Raw genomic sequence first — 14,953 nt, forward strand, 5'->3', positions numbered from 1 at the left:
GCGCTCACTTAATCCCACTACAATAGGATGCAATGGCTCACCGGACTTTCTGTGAGATTGGGAACATTAGAGCGATGGTGGCGGCCTGTTTACCGAGCTCGGCAACATTTTGGTTACTACAAAATCAGTACAAAAGTCGTTTTCTTTTTCAGTCTGTCACTGATGGACAGAGATATAAGAATAGTCTGCTCGACTCAGATTTGGGCCAGACTACAAAAACGTAAAAAACCTGCCACCATCGCACAGGCTGCCTCTTTGTATTCTGAGTGATACATTTGCATGTCATGGTCCACTTGTTCCTATAGCAACAATCTGCAGTCATTTGACCGTATCCATGTATTATTGAGCGCTATTGAACTGACCAGCAAAACAGAATAAAATAAAGAAATGCAGATAATGAGTCTCTATCAACCAGAGCCTCACCGGTGGAACGTCCAGTTTATATATATCACCTTGTATATTTTGCCAAACATTTTTGGTAATTCATCATAATGTTCAATGCAAGCAAAGGCTAAAAAATGATGTTTGGAAACAATGAGTGTGAACATACACGAAACTAAAACTGCCAACTGACTAATTAATTGACAGCTATGCACCCTATTTAGTTCAATGACTAAATAGATCTACTCTCAAATAACCATATACCTCCTACCGGTAGCCTAGAGACAAGACTGGGAATAGATAGCCTTCACCCTTTCACAGAGCAGCTATACTCATTTTGATGGATTCGATATGCAGGCTACAGTTACTGTCTGAACGGTCATTTCTCTCACTCTTGATGAACATGTCTTTGATGTTTTTGTCTTGTCTGTGAGAGATTAGTGGAGGATCCTTGAAAACGGGATGTGGTCTCTGCATCATCCTGGTGGATTCTGAAGTGTTTCAGTATAATATTAGCGACTGTTTTATTTGTAGGATCAGTCAGCATCAAATGAATTCTTGTAGTGTTACCAGTAGATTGTTTACAGGTCAGCGCCTCTGGACAGGTAGAATACAAGCAAAGGCAGCTTATGTGGCTTTCTAAGGAAACCCACAGTTATGAAAATATTCACACATCTCTAGATTTACATTTCAGGATTTCTAGATGAAGTGTTCATTCTCAGTGCAAATGCGCTTAAGTTAAGGAATGGAGTTTTTTCAGCTCTTTTTTTCTACAATATCTACAATATATAGTATAAAATATATATAAAATATAGTTTGTGTGTGTGTGTGTGTGTATACACACGCGCACACACACACACACACACACACACACACACGCTTGAGTTCAGTGCCACCTAGTGGCTGAGTAAAACATTTTAAAATATCTTTACTTCAATAAAGATGAGACAGTAGCCTGTGAGACACTCGTCGTCGGGCAAGTGAGCCACCAAACAATCGAGCTTTTCTGGAGCAGCGAAGAGAAAGAGAGATGCATCTTTCCCCCTGACAACTAAGCCTGTTCCAGATTAGAGGCAAAGGATTGCAGGAGACATAGCTTTCATGAAATACAGCTCTGGAAAAAAATGAGACCGCTACAAAATGATCCGTTTCTATAGTTTTACAATTGATGGGTATGTGACCAGGCTGAGCAGTTTTGCTTTACTCTACTGGCAACATTTCTTCCAAATTTCAGATAGAAATTTTGTATTTTAGAGCATTTTTTTAAAAAAATGAAAATGACTAATATTCCAAATAACAAAACAGTTACAGAAATTTCAGTCCACAAATAATGCAAATAAAACAAGCTCATATTCATTTATAAACAACACAGTACTAATATTTAAACTTAGGATGAGTCAAGAAATCAATATTTGGTGGAATAACCCTGATTTTTAATCACAGCTTTCACGCGTCTTGGCATGCTTTCCACCAGTCTTTAACATTGCTGTTGGGTAACTTTACACCACTGCTGGCACAGAAATTCCAGGAGCTTGGCTTGTGACCATCCAATTTCCTCTTGATCACATTCCAGAGGTTTTCAATGGGGTTCAGGTCTGGTGATTGGGCTGGCCATGATAGGGCCTTGATCTGGTGGTCCCTCATCCACACTTTGACAACTCATGTGTTCTTCACAAAGACAAATCTGCCCGATTCCAGCATTGCTGAAACACCCCCAGATCTTCACTGATCCTGCACCACATTTCACAATGGGTGCGAAACACTCTCGCCTGTAGGCCTCTCCAGGTCTCCATCTAACCATTACATGACTGGGTGTTGGGCAAAGCTGAAAATTGCACTCATCAGAGAAGATGGCCTTACTCCACTCCTCTACGGTGCAATCCTTACGGTCTTTCACAAACTGCAGTCTGGCTCCTTTTTGCTTCTCATTGATGAAGGGCTTTTTTTTCTAGCATTGCACGACTTCAGCCCTGCCTCCAGAAGCCTGTTTCGAACCGTCCTCGCTGTGCAATTCACCCCAGCTGCTGCATGACAGTCATTTTATAGGTCACTTCATGTCATCTTATGGTTGTTAAGTGACATTCAAATCAGGTGGTGATCATCAGTTTGTAGAGAGTCTTTTTCAACCTCTGCCAGTCTGTAACTGTTGTTGTCCCATCTGTTTGCAGCTTGTCTTTGTTCTTATGAACTTTAATTTTTAAAATTTTCAAGATAGAAGCAACCTGATGCTCACTGTATCCCTCTGCTAGTAAAGCTACAATTGAATCCTTCTTTTCCTCATTAAGAACCTTTGTTTTCAACTCTTTTGGCATGGTCTGGAGCTGTATTGTGACTGCATCTCATTAAGTAGAACGAGGTGTGTCTGAAGGAATTCAACAAACACTTGAATGGAATGGCTGCTGTACATGTGGAGATGCTGATTTAAGAAAAAAAAGTGGCCTCTTATTTTATTCCGGAGCTGTATATGTGTAAGCCTACATCTGTGGATGAACTGCTGAGGACATATATTGAAAATTCTAAAATGCATATGTTGGATAAAACATGTTTTTAAATGTATGTTTCATTTGTCATTAGTTTTGAAATGTTGAAATGTATAAATGTATTCTTAGTGACTGAGTTAAACATGAAATCTTATTTTAATATCTGTAAGGTCCGTGAAAATATTATTTCGTATTTGGCCTGAGTGTCTTAATTGAGAATTTAGCTGTCAAAAGTGCAGACAGACAGTTTTTGGCTTTGTTTCCAGGAGATTCAATACTCAGATAACAGTGGACACTCTGGAGCCCAACACCTCCTACAAGTTCTGACTGAAGACTCCATCTGGAGAAGAGCTTTACAGCCCTGTGCTGTCAGTGTCTACTGCATGTATGTACACACACACACACACACACACACACACATGTGCGCACACACACATGCACACATATTAGAATAGCAAAGTATGCAGTCAGACATTTTTATTTTAGCATATTTTTACTGTAACATGAAAATGATTTTTTTCTCCCTGTCTCTATTTTCTTTTTATTGTTTCATACGATAATGATATGATAATAAGACATGAAAAATACATGAAACAAAGTGATGCATTCCATCCATCTGTTGAGGACGTGTGTTTGCAACATAAAAATTAATTTTGGTCTGTTTGTCTGGTTTTTCCTTGTTATTGTGTCATATGATAATGATATAGAGAGGCAAAAAATATATATATATTTTTAAAAACATGAGCAAAAGTTGTGCAACTTTAGTCTTGGATGTGTGCATAAGCATGTGCATGATGCACATCTCCTCAGGAGAACCGATGAACAGGAAGACGGACCTTCACCAGGCAGTGAATGTGAGTGCTGCAGTCGGAGGAGTGTTGCTGTTGCTTCCTGTCGTGGACATTGCGGATGTAATGGCTTTTACTCCACGTATGGCGGCAGTTATGAGAGGCTTCAGAAGGTAGAAACAAACCCGGATGATGTAGGTATCTATAGATAAGAGAGCTGCACTACTACACATATTTGTCACTACATTTCATTCTGTGCTAATTTAAATCAGTATTCACATTGTACATTGTGGTAGCTTGTATCATACTGAAAAATAAACTAGTGCAGGCATGGTTCATTTATGATTTTATGGTGCTGTAACGGTAGTGCTAAAATGTCATACCAGCTTAATGGGATACTTAATGGGAAGTTAAATAAATAGTGCTATTAAAAGAATAAATGATCCAGCGCAGCGCTAATGCAGCGTTTCACTCTAGTATTGTTAAAGTGTTGGATCAACATGGGGCAGATGTCAACATGAAGAGCACTAGTGGAAACAACAGGTACGCTCTCCAGTACACACACAGACACACACACAGACACACACACACACACACACACACACACACACACACACAGCCACACACAAGCCAAGAGGATGGCAACGCTCAAAAAAACGTAAGTCTACAATTACGGATGAAAGCCTGATATCTTAGTCAGTCATGGGTAGCTACTTACTAATGGGTTATGAATATTCATGTAAATTGGCACTTAGCAGATAGTAATAAAAAGGCTGATAAATTATGCAAATCGGCACCACCATGCACCAATTTTCAAACTAATTTCCTTTTGCCACGGCTCTAATTTAAATACTGTGTCATGTACTCTTGTTGTTAAAGCTATAACAGGATGTTGTGAGGGATTTGTCCCACATGAGCTGCTGTTGTGTGTCAGTTTGGCGTGTTTCTCAGGCCATCTGGAGGTGGTGCGATACCTGCATGAGCGTGGAGCAACCTGTGGGGCCTTTGATCGCAGGGGCTGCTGTGCTCTCCACTGGGCCACAGTTGGGGGAAACCAGCCCGTGCTAAACTACCTCCTGAAGGACAGCTGTGAGGTAGGACCATAGACTATATATACAGTCTCTGGGTAGGAGAGCCAGCCAGTGACTCACTGATGCATCTAATTTCCATTTCTGCTTAAATTAGGTATTTGATTAAATATGAGAGATTAAAGGTTTTAGAGATAAATAATTCATTGTAAACTGATCATGTCTCACTACAACAGATCTATGAATAGAGATCAAAACTACCAATTTCTCATTGAAGCAAAAGTTGGGCAAAAACTCTTATATTCAGCAGGTTGCTATGAGGCTGCCTCAAATGTCCAATTAGGTCCCTGATTCCATAAATCACTGCAATATGTGGTTAACCTCATATTAACTGTTAAAATGGGAATTCAGAAAGACATTACCAACAGTTGTTCATTTTTGGTGCAGTGTATTACTGTCACCCTCCACCACCACCACTGGAGTTTGATACTCCCACTCTAAGCTGTCTCAGTTATATTGCAGAGTGTCCCGTGTACCTCAGGTGAATATGCCAGACAGAGTGTGTCTGGGTAAGCACATCTTTCAAATGCTGAAAATGTAAATAACTATGTTTGCTTTGTTTAGATGTTCATGTTATTCTCATAACTATCATGCAAATTCCTGCTGTTGGTATTGATGGTGAATTACTTTTGTGTTCAACAGGTTGCAGTGCTAAATAACCATGAAGAGTTGGTTAAAATCCTTTTAGATAATGGAGCAGACCATCACATTAAAAATAAGGTAATGCGAACAGGTTACGCTTTAGATTCAGAATGGCATTAACTTCTGTTATAGGACAAAATGAACCGGATATTATATTTCTAACAGAAGAGGCTGACCATGGCAAGCCACCAGTGTTCCGGTCATACTAAACAAACCTTCCTGTGTGGATGTTATCGCTGTTTGGTGCTGGTGCTCTAGAGATGGCTAATGCTTTTGAGAGAAAGGTCATTCATTTTAGACAGCATTACATGTCGTGTTAGAGAGCCATTGTAAATATATAAAAAATTATTTTGTGTTTCAGAATATCATCCCTTTGTTAGTGACAGAAGGAAGAATGAACTTTCTCCCAGACTAAAATTGACCCAGTCACACTCAGAATAGTTTTATAGACAACTTTACTGGTTTGTAATTCATGAGTTCTGAATCTATGAATACACACACTGACATTTACAGATTTTTCCCACATACTGATTTATCAGTGTTATTTGAAGAAAGAAAAAAACTGTCTGAGTAACTGAGTGAAATAAACAAACTTAATATTATCTTTTATGTGTAGTAATACTGATAGAAGCTATAAAATGGTAAAAAGTGAATACAGGAGTAAAGACTGCCAATTCAGACAAGCAAAGCAACTGTTCTACTGTAGTGTTCCATGAAAACATAAATTAAAATGTCACCTGAAATAATACAGTATTCATGAATATGTACTAGATGTCTGCTGTGGACATCGACTAAAGACTGTAGACAGATTTCACACCAAAGCAAAACCCCAGAACACAGTAACAAGATTCAACATTATATATAATGTTAAAAAAAACCAAAAAAGTTCTACACTGTCTAGAGTAGGCTTGTGATAAATGTAGGCTCTGGGGAAATGCACTCTCACAGCCAAAAATGTCAATCCAAAAACAAAAAACAGAACAGACAGGGAAAAATACTCATCCCTTGCATACAGATACATCTTGTGACTCCAGTTTGCTACAGATATGTTTTTTTGAAGGGTTCCATTCTAGAAGCATCCCAATCCAGTTTGGTTTCCCCTTCCACTGTTCTTCCTGGTACTGCTCAGCCGGTGTCCCATTATGATTATGAAGATTATTAAAATTGCATTCCTGTAGGTTTTCTCTTTAACCCATGAAGCAGGCCTGCTTGTCTTTATGGGATCTTGAAATATCCAGACACATGGGGGAAGATCAAAGGGGGAAACTTCCATCCTTTTTTAAAAGTTGACCACAGTTCAACCCGATCATCATCTTATAAAAACTTAAAATGGCATGAGAGCATGTAATATGCACAATGCATCATAACATGGAGACATAACATAATTCTGTGTGACAGCACTGAGTAACTGGTGAATTAATTCTCTGAGTAGCCAGATCTAGAGTTCAAAAGCAACAATGAAAATAGAATCTTCAGTTCAGGATGAGTCTTTTTAGATGAAACGCTGAGAAAAAAGACCCCCGATCCTATCATGTGAAAACACAGTTTCAGAAGTGGGTAGATGAAGCCATCCTTGCTGGCTCCAGGAGACATTGTGAGACTAATCGTTTCCCAAAACTGTGTCTGGGGAGTGTACAGTCACAGCTTGGCACCAAATGAGTTCCTGAAATTATTCTACCTACTCCGATATTAACTACAGAAATGGCACTGATGCAGCTACGCCTCTGTAATTTCACATGGGTAACACACATGAGATTGTACAGTCATGGAGTGCATCTTCAGCAGAGTGGAACTTCCTAAACAAGTTTCCCTTACAAACCTTTCACAATCCAGTTCTAGCATTAAAAAGCCACTTGCATTATATTCTTCCAATCATTTCACAGGTTAGAGTTTCTCCTCATACCTCCTTCTACATGGGATAATCTTAGAATTCTGCCCATGAAACAAAAAATCCGATCAAAAAACAGGGATAAACCACATAAAACATGAGTTCACTACAATGCACGGTGCTGAAATAAATACAGTTTCGACAAACATAAATAATGTGCGACGTGTACCTGAGTGCAGACTCTTAGCACCGACAGGAGGCATAGCACCAAGGGGTTCGAGCCATCAAGCCCCCATGAGCAGAACGTTGTTCATCGGGACAAGCAGAGTTTTATAGTGCAAAAAAAATGTGTGTAATATCTCTGCCGAGGTCCTGTCAGTCCCAGGGTTTATGTGCTGAGTTTCATCGTGCCTGTGAGGAATTGTGGCTTTGGCAGTATAGGGGGCTGCTTGGGTGGAGGTCTGAAAGAGAGAGAGAGAGAGAGAGAGAGAGAGAGAGAGAGAGAGAGAGAGAGAGAGAGAGAGAGAGAGAGAGAGAGAGAGAGAGAGAGAGAGAGAGAGAGAGAGAGAGAGAGAGAGAGAGAGAGAGAGAGAGAGAGAAAGAGAGAGAGAGAGAAAGAGAGAGAGAAAGAGAGAGAGAAAGAGAGAAAGAGAGAGAGACAGACAGACAGAGACAGACAGACAAACAAGTAGGTAATGAATGACACTAATGAATACTGTGTATGTGAGTATGGAAATGAATGACTGCATGGATAGCTGTTGGACTGAAAGGAGTGTTTCCAAAGTGAATAATTGCATGGGTTTTTAAAGGGAATGTTTTCTAGGTAACCTGCTGGGCTGTGGGAGAGGAGTTGCTGAGCGGGGGGTGGTGATAGTTGGGATGGGAGCCGGGAGGCGGATTGCTGTGGGACTCCGCATCATCCGGAGGTTCCGCCCCAGTGGGTCAGCGGGCAAAGGCTTCTGAGGTGGGCTGGGTTTCTCAAACTCCTGGGAGAGACACAACGACACTTGTAGGCAGAAATAGATGCCCACCTAAACATACATATGAACAGACACCAAACCCAGTACTACAGAGCCTTGGCTAAGGAGATGAACCAGGCCAGTTACATAAAGGGGCAGTTCACACTGAAAAATGTAAAAAATTATTTGTTCTAGATGCTTGTCATAGCTGATCAGCTTATCTCAGCAGGTAGAACTAATTAGCTGAACCAACTGTTATGTTTGTCTTGTTTCCATCTGGATCTGGTAGCAAGGGTATTTTTAGGGGCACTTTTTTGTATTTGCTAAGGATGCTTTTCTGAATAGACAACTAAGCACTTTTGTAAGTCACTGTGGATAAGAGTAGCTTCTAAATGTGGTAAATGTAAATGGAGACATACTTTATATAGGATAGCAGAAAAAGTGCAAGACTGTTCGGGCCTTGGTTTCATATTGGGGAAATCTTTTCACATACAAATGATCATACAACACTTTAAATTGTTTAAATGCTATGTTAGAAGGGCACTACAAGATCATGTCATGGACCATGAAATCAGCCTTTTGCCAAGTCTTTGGCCGAAATATCCGACTCCTGGTGAAATGCAGGAAAAAATATCAGCTACTGGCTTTCAATTAAGCACAGTGTTTTGTTTTTTGTTGTTGTTGTTGTTTTGAGGGGTTTTTTTGTAGGAGGGTTTCCTAAAAATAGCGAGCTGTAACTATCAAAGTTACACTTTTGACTTACATCTTGCAGTACTATATATACGTAACATGTCGCTGTTCTTTATTGAAGAACATGTTCTTTATTGAAGAATTGTATGAGACAGAGAGAGTATTTTCACTTCAGTGACAGAATGAATGAAGGTGAGTTAACCCTCCTGAGGTTCAACACTTTCCACTATGAGCATGGCAGCCCATCTTACAATCCCAGCTGTGTAGTCAAGGGTTATTTAATAAATGACATGAAACGTAGCATTTATCTTCTAAAATATGCAAAATCTGTAATTCTTGAGAAGGTTTGTACGCAAAATTAACCAAGTTTAATCATGACTTTAGAAGTTCTACATATAAATAAATTCATGAAAATGTGTTAAATACATTCTGGGATTGGACTTGACTTGATACCAATATTCACTGATATTTTCTGTCTTTGATCTTCCACCAGGGGGCACACTAAGGCAGTATAACCAGAGCTGGTATAACCTTATTCTAAAGCCTGCGCTTTGCCCTGTTCTCTCCCCAAGAAGCATGTGATGAGGACCTGCCATGTGTTCCTAATCCACTGGCAGAAGATGATGTAATGATAACCGGAAGCTACCTACTACACATCTGTTTCTCATTCAGTCCCTCTCTTTCTTTCCAATTCTTGCTCGTTTCTCTTGTGGCCTTTTATGGGAGATCTATCCACAATTTCACAGTTTTGGTTCTGCACTCTTTTCACCCTGTGGACAGTTTTCCAATATAACTAGACTCCTTGCGCAGGCTGTTTCTCGTCATTGATCAGGCAGTGATTGATCAGGTAGTGATTGATTGCAAACAACATGGCCTGATTTTGTTATGATTTTTATAGTATTATGGCTGCTTCAGTAACTTCAACACTTTGATAAAACAGCAATTATATCAAGAAATAACATATACACAATTGTGTATACAGAAAAAAAATACGCAAAATGTCAACAGTTTTCTACACAGTGCAGCCCTCTCATTTAACCAGCATCCGTCACCAATGGATTCTCTTCGCTGCTATTCAGCCTGACCGCACCATTGCCCTCTGTCACTGTCCACCTGTCTGTCATGCAACTGTTCTTGCAGCCTGTGTGGGCCTGATTTAACAGTGGTCGTTGTCATAGATTCACGATCTCCTTCCTGATTCAGTGTAGTGAGCTGAAAAAAACAGCAATCCTCCAGCACTTGGTGATGGTTAGTACACACACTGATGAGATCAAGTGCTGGAGTTCATCACACTCAGGTTTGGCTTGTTGTGTTCCAATGATCGAGAATATTTGAACATTGGAAGCTTGTCCTGTTCCTTACAGTGCTCAGTCTGATTTATGTGGCTGCTGTTTCGACCAGCACATAGGAGTATATTTCTCAACCCAGACACAAACGAGAAGCTCAGTATCATATCACAGAAATTTTGATTCATAAGCACGCACACACACACACCTTTTACCTTTTATCCCTTAGTCTGTCTCTTGAGGATATCTTGTAAAGAACACTCAGGCTCACCCCTTACAAAGCTCTACAATGCATTTGGCCAAATTGACGCATTTATCACAAAGCTTATCAAATGTTGGAGCACTCACATCTCTGCAAGCTAAGTACTGGTCTCTCTTTCAGCCAGTAATCACTGCATTAATGATATGTATTTTTAGCCTTACTTTCTTTCAAATTAGCATGCTGGTTATGGGGTGACTGTAGGTATGGATGAACCATCTAGCAGGCCTTCGAGTGCTTCTGCACCACTAGACTGGAGAAACGAATGCAGTCCATCAGACAGCTTCTCTTATCGGCTGGGGGCTGCTCTCCACACTGACTCTGCGCGTGAGATGAGTCTTACAGTCTGTTTGTGTCTTATGTTTGTTTGCTTTGTGTTCGTCAGATCGTGTGGACAAGCCTGGGGTAAGAAGAGGACCTACAGAACCGAGCCCTGAGGGGTTCAGAAAAGCTGCAGGCAGGTGATTCTCGATTTATGCATTCAAAGTATTTCCAGACGAAATGAACCTGGGCTTTTCAGCCGCCTCCTCCAGACACGCTCCTCGGTTCTAGGACAGTGTTCACGCTGCTGCATGGCCTGATTTCTTTCTCTGCTTTTCTCCTACTAACATGAGAGTTGCAAAGCAAATTCGCAAGTTTGATGCTTTTTTATTTTTTATCTTTTTACATTGAACAGTCGTTATGTTTTTTTCGACTCCGTTATAGGTTGTAGCATGATCGTTTTCCTCCCAGGAGCAGGTGGAGGTTGTGTACATCTCCACTGCTGTGAACAGCCATACACTTGCACCGACATGTGCATGTATCAAATGAAGGATTACAAGGTTCCCACGTGACTGGCTGACCCCTGTGTTTGGGGTGTGTGGCTTTTTTATATATATATATATATATATATATATATATATATATATATATATATATATATATATATATATACACACTGTAAAGACACACAACACACACAATAAATTTTTTGAAACCTAGAAACATTATGAAACTGCCCTGTTCGCACCACAGCACTGAACACATTACACCAGAAAACAATATCTTACTGTGCTCCTGAAAGCTTCACTTTATAATATGTCTGAAAGCCCACTGGGACACACACATGCACACCCATACATGTACTGGGACAAGAGAGAATCTGCTGCAGTTATCATCTAGGAGAGGATGTGTTTGTGATGCATACATATATAAAAACTCATATATAAAAACACATATCTATGGACTGTCTGGAGCGCTTCGCTGAAGCACCACAGACTTAAGTAAATAATAAATACTATGCAGACAAGGGCATGTGCGCATGCACACACACTCTTTTATTACTATCTTTATGGGGCTTTTTCATTTATGTATTGCTGCAGCTACATGTTTCCATGCCAAACAATCTCTAAATCTAAACCAAAGTAACCTAAAAGCATTTTAAAGGTTTTTAACCAGAAAGGTCCATGTTGTGTACTCACCATTGCCACCCTGCAGGTGTTTTGGCCACTCAGTGTTTGGAGGGCTGCTCCTTGTGAGGGGGCGTGAGCGCGAGAGTGTGTGTACATGTGGGAGCGGACGCACGGTGCTGGAGGATCCCTGTGGCTGGGTGAGATGGTGTGAGAGTGTGTTAGAGGAGGCAGGGGTGTGCGGTGTAAGGGCAGCGCGGATGGTGAAGGGGTCAGGGTGAAGGGAAGGATCACAGGTTGACTTATGGTCAGAGTAGGGCACTGGGGCAGCTGCTGCAGACTGTGGGAACCCGGAGCAGATGGGTGAGGAGACGCAGACTGTGGGTGTGTAGAGAGAGAGAGAGAGAGAGAGAGAGAGAGAGAGAGAGAGAGAGAGAGAGAGAGAGAGAGAGAGAGAGAGAGAGAGAGAGAGAGAGAGAGAGAGAGAAGGGAGGTAAAAGAGAGCGAAAGAAAGAAAAAGTAAGGAGAGAAAAAGCAGGCGATGTATTAATAACCGAATTATAAATAACATTCATTTCTTAAGCACCTGCAAAAAATCCAAGTGAAAACTAAGTCTGAGTGTGGCTGTTGCTAGATAACAAGAGTTGTTGAAAGAATATGACGAATGTGGCATGTGTGTGTGTGTGTGAGAGAGAGAGAGAGAGCGCAAGAGAGAGAGAAAGTGGTATAGGGTCCATCTATAGTATGACCTCATCTGCACATGGCTGACATGGAATAGACCTACATCATCTCTGCTCTTACCAACACACACACACAGACAAGCACACACAATCAGAACCAGCTGGAGAAGCCCCTGCTAACATAAAAGCACTTTAGTAATGCTTTATAACCCCAGCCTGTACTTCATGCAACTGTCACACAATTACAAACACAAACCACATTCTGTCTCTCTCACACACACACACACACACACACACACACACACACACACACACACACACACACCTCATCAAAATTCCAAGGAACTGATGCTGATGCGGGTCTATCATTATTACATGCCTGGATTTCCTCAAACAAATTTGGACATCTTTGACAGCTAGTAAACACAACCGTGTATGTATTCACTGCCCACGAGCTTCAAAGCCTGTCCACTGTGTTCTGGAGGTGACAGTGTTTGTCCACTGTGTTCTGGAGTTGAGAGTATTTGTCTACAATCTGGCTTTTTTTTTTGTAACAGTTTGTCTACAGGTGTAATGTGACAGATAAATCACACCCACAGATTCAGACACACAGTCAAGGAGATGCAAACATACATGGATAAACAAATCATACACACACACACACACACACACACACACACACACACACACACACACACACACACACACACACACACACACACACACACACACACACACCTTATATATGCTGGCACTTTGTGGCATGGCATGGGCAGAGCTGGGAGGAGATGCTCTATGTCCAGGCTGAATATGGCTTGTTGAGATAGTGGTCATCTTGTCCGGTCCTACTGGCCTGAAACATTACAGACTACATGTCAGACTCTTGTGGACCAAAAACATGCTCTTTAGTGCTTTATTACACATCTGGTGTAAGATTGTCTAAAACCTTTTTTTTTTTTTTTTTAATGTTAAAACATTTTGTCCACCTGAGTTTCTCCACAGTGTTTTTCTTGTTACTGACGAATAGGCCAGCCAGAGTCTTCTTTTTAATGCAGACAACCATCCCCACGCACAGTAAGCAGAGAAAGGCCACGACGATGCCCACTTTCACACTCTCACTCTCTGTGCACAGGGAGTACAGTACAGTATCAGCACACACACACACACACACACACAGCATATAGAATCATACATCCACTCATTCACTTATCCATGACTAGCCACACCCACTCACAAACAACCCCCCCCCCACACACACACTTATACTATCTCGGACACACACCCCCACGCTCACCCAGTCTCATACCTGCCAGTCTTACTGGGCCACTGTCAACACTGCCCCCAAAGCCAGCTTTATCACAGAATGGGGGTGCCCAGTGCGCTTCACAGTGGCAGTTCTTTTTATTATTGCACACCTGCACAGATGAGACAACATACATACACACGAACACAGACAGTTCATAGATCAGTACATACGTCAGGTCATTGGCTCTGTGCCAGGTTCCCAGCAGTAAGTGATGTCATTGCTGCCTGGCATAAACTGAAAGGGTCTCTCCACGCTTAAAGCTGCAGAATACAGAGGATAACATTGGGAACCATGCCTGCATGCCTGACATTGATCAAAAACAGCAAGCTTTTATTTTGAAAGACTTGTCTCCACATGTACAGAGAGAGAAGATTAGTCCAAGCTGTAATGCAATCTTATTTTATACCCATTTGACACCTGAGGTACTGTTGATTTCTTGAAACTGGTGGATAAGGGAGAGAGACTGGGCTGTTGGCTCAAACTGAAATATCATATACCACAAAATAAACTCAAGATAAAATCAGGCAACTTCAGAGAAAAACTTTTATATATCATTATAAACAATCATTATATCCTATTAAACATTCATTATATCATTATAAACATTCATGATTGACTGACTGCATTGCCTCAAATCTGCTTAAACTGGAGTTGCAAAAATAGTCTAGATTTAAAGTACTTAGATATATTGTAGAATAAATAAATAAGGTTATGCCTGTATACCACCTGACCTTCATAATGTTAACAAGTTTGAATACAGAGATTGTCAAACCACTACAACATCATCCAGATGGGTTAAATGCTTTTTTTCTTCCATTTTGTAATACCAGAGAGGACCCCCTCTACATCACATGCACACACACACACAAACACACACACACACACACACACACACTCTTAACATGGCACAGAATATTAAACCATACTCTGTCTCTCTCTCTCTCTCTCATTCTCCCTCTTTCTCTCTCTAGTTTTCCCAAGCAAGGTGATGGAGAGCAGATGTGTGGCCCTTGATCAGATCTGAGGGTTCATGAGTTAATTCATGGAACTTTCTCTCTGATAATTAAGCCTCTTAAGGCTTAAGGATAATTAAGACTCTTTCTCTCGTACTCACTCTGTCCTTTCCAAAACCTATCTTTTCATCTCTGTCTCCTTATGTGGGTAATCCCTGTTGGTGA

At 40.9% G+C, this 14,953-nt stretch overlaps 2 protein-coding genes across 2 annotated transcripts in view; one reads left to right on the forward strand and one right to left on the reverse strand.

The window, feature by feature from the left end:
- The first annotated feature begins 32 nt into the window (after positions 1-32).
- On the forward strand, positions 33-5,794 carry fank1 (fibronectin type III and ankyrin repeat domains 1). The gene is given in 10 exon segments (XM_081698010.1): positions 33-51; positions 1,324-1,487; positions 1,864-1,874; positions 3,131-3,246; positions 3,627-3,822; positions 4,127-4,192; positions 4,584-4,743; positions 5,380-5,456; positions 5,618-5,663; positions 5,741-5,794. Coding segments are annotated over 10 exon segments (909 nt in total).
- Positions 5,795-5,817: 23 nt separating this feature from the next.
- Positions 5,818-14,953, reverse strand: part of adam12a (ADAM metallopeptidase domain 12a) — a 73,021-nt gene continuing 63,885 nt past the window's right edge. Inside the window, exons 18-23 of the mRNA XM_035533227.2 lie at positions 13,776-13,884; positions 13,456-13,591; positions 13,208-13,322; positions 11,862-12,167; positions 8,036-8,193; positions 5,818-7,668 (exon numbers count right to left, since the gene is read on the reverse strand). Coding sequence (XP_035389120.2) covers positions 7,596-7,668; positions 8,036-8,193; positions 11,862-12,167; positions 13,208-13,322; positions 13,456-13,591; positions 13,776-13,884 — 897 coding nt within the window. The 3' untranslated portion in view covers positions 5,818-7,595. The remainder of the gene's footprint in view (positions 7,669-8,035; positions 8,194-11,861; positions 12,168-13,207; positions 13,323-13,455; positions 13,592-13,775; positions 13,885-14,953) is intronic.

The sequence above is a fragment of the Electrophorus electricus genome, chromosome 15 (genome assembly GCF_041902795.1).
Source record: "Electrophorus electricus isolate QZ-2024a chromosome 15, ASM4190279v1, whole genome shotgun sequence".
NCBI classification, from domain to species: domain Eukaryota; kingdom Metazoa; phylum Chordata; class Actinopteri; order Gymnotiformes; family Gymnotidae; genus Electrophorus; species Electrophorus electricus.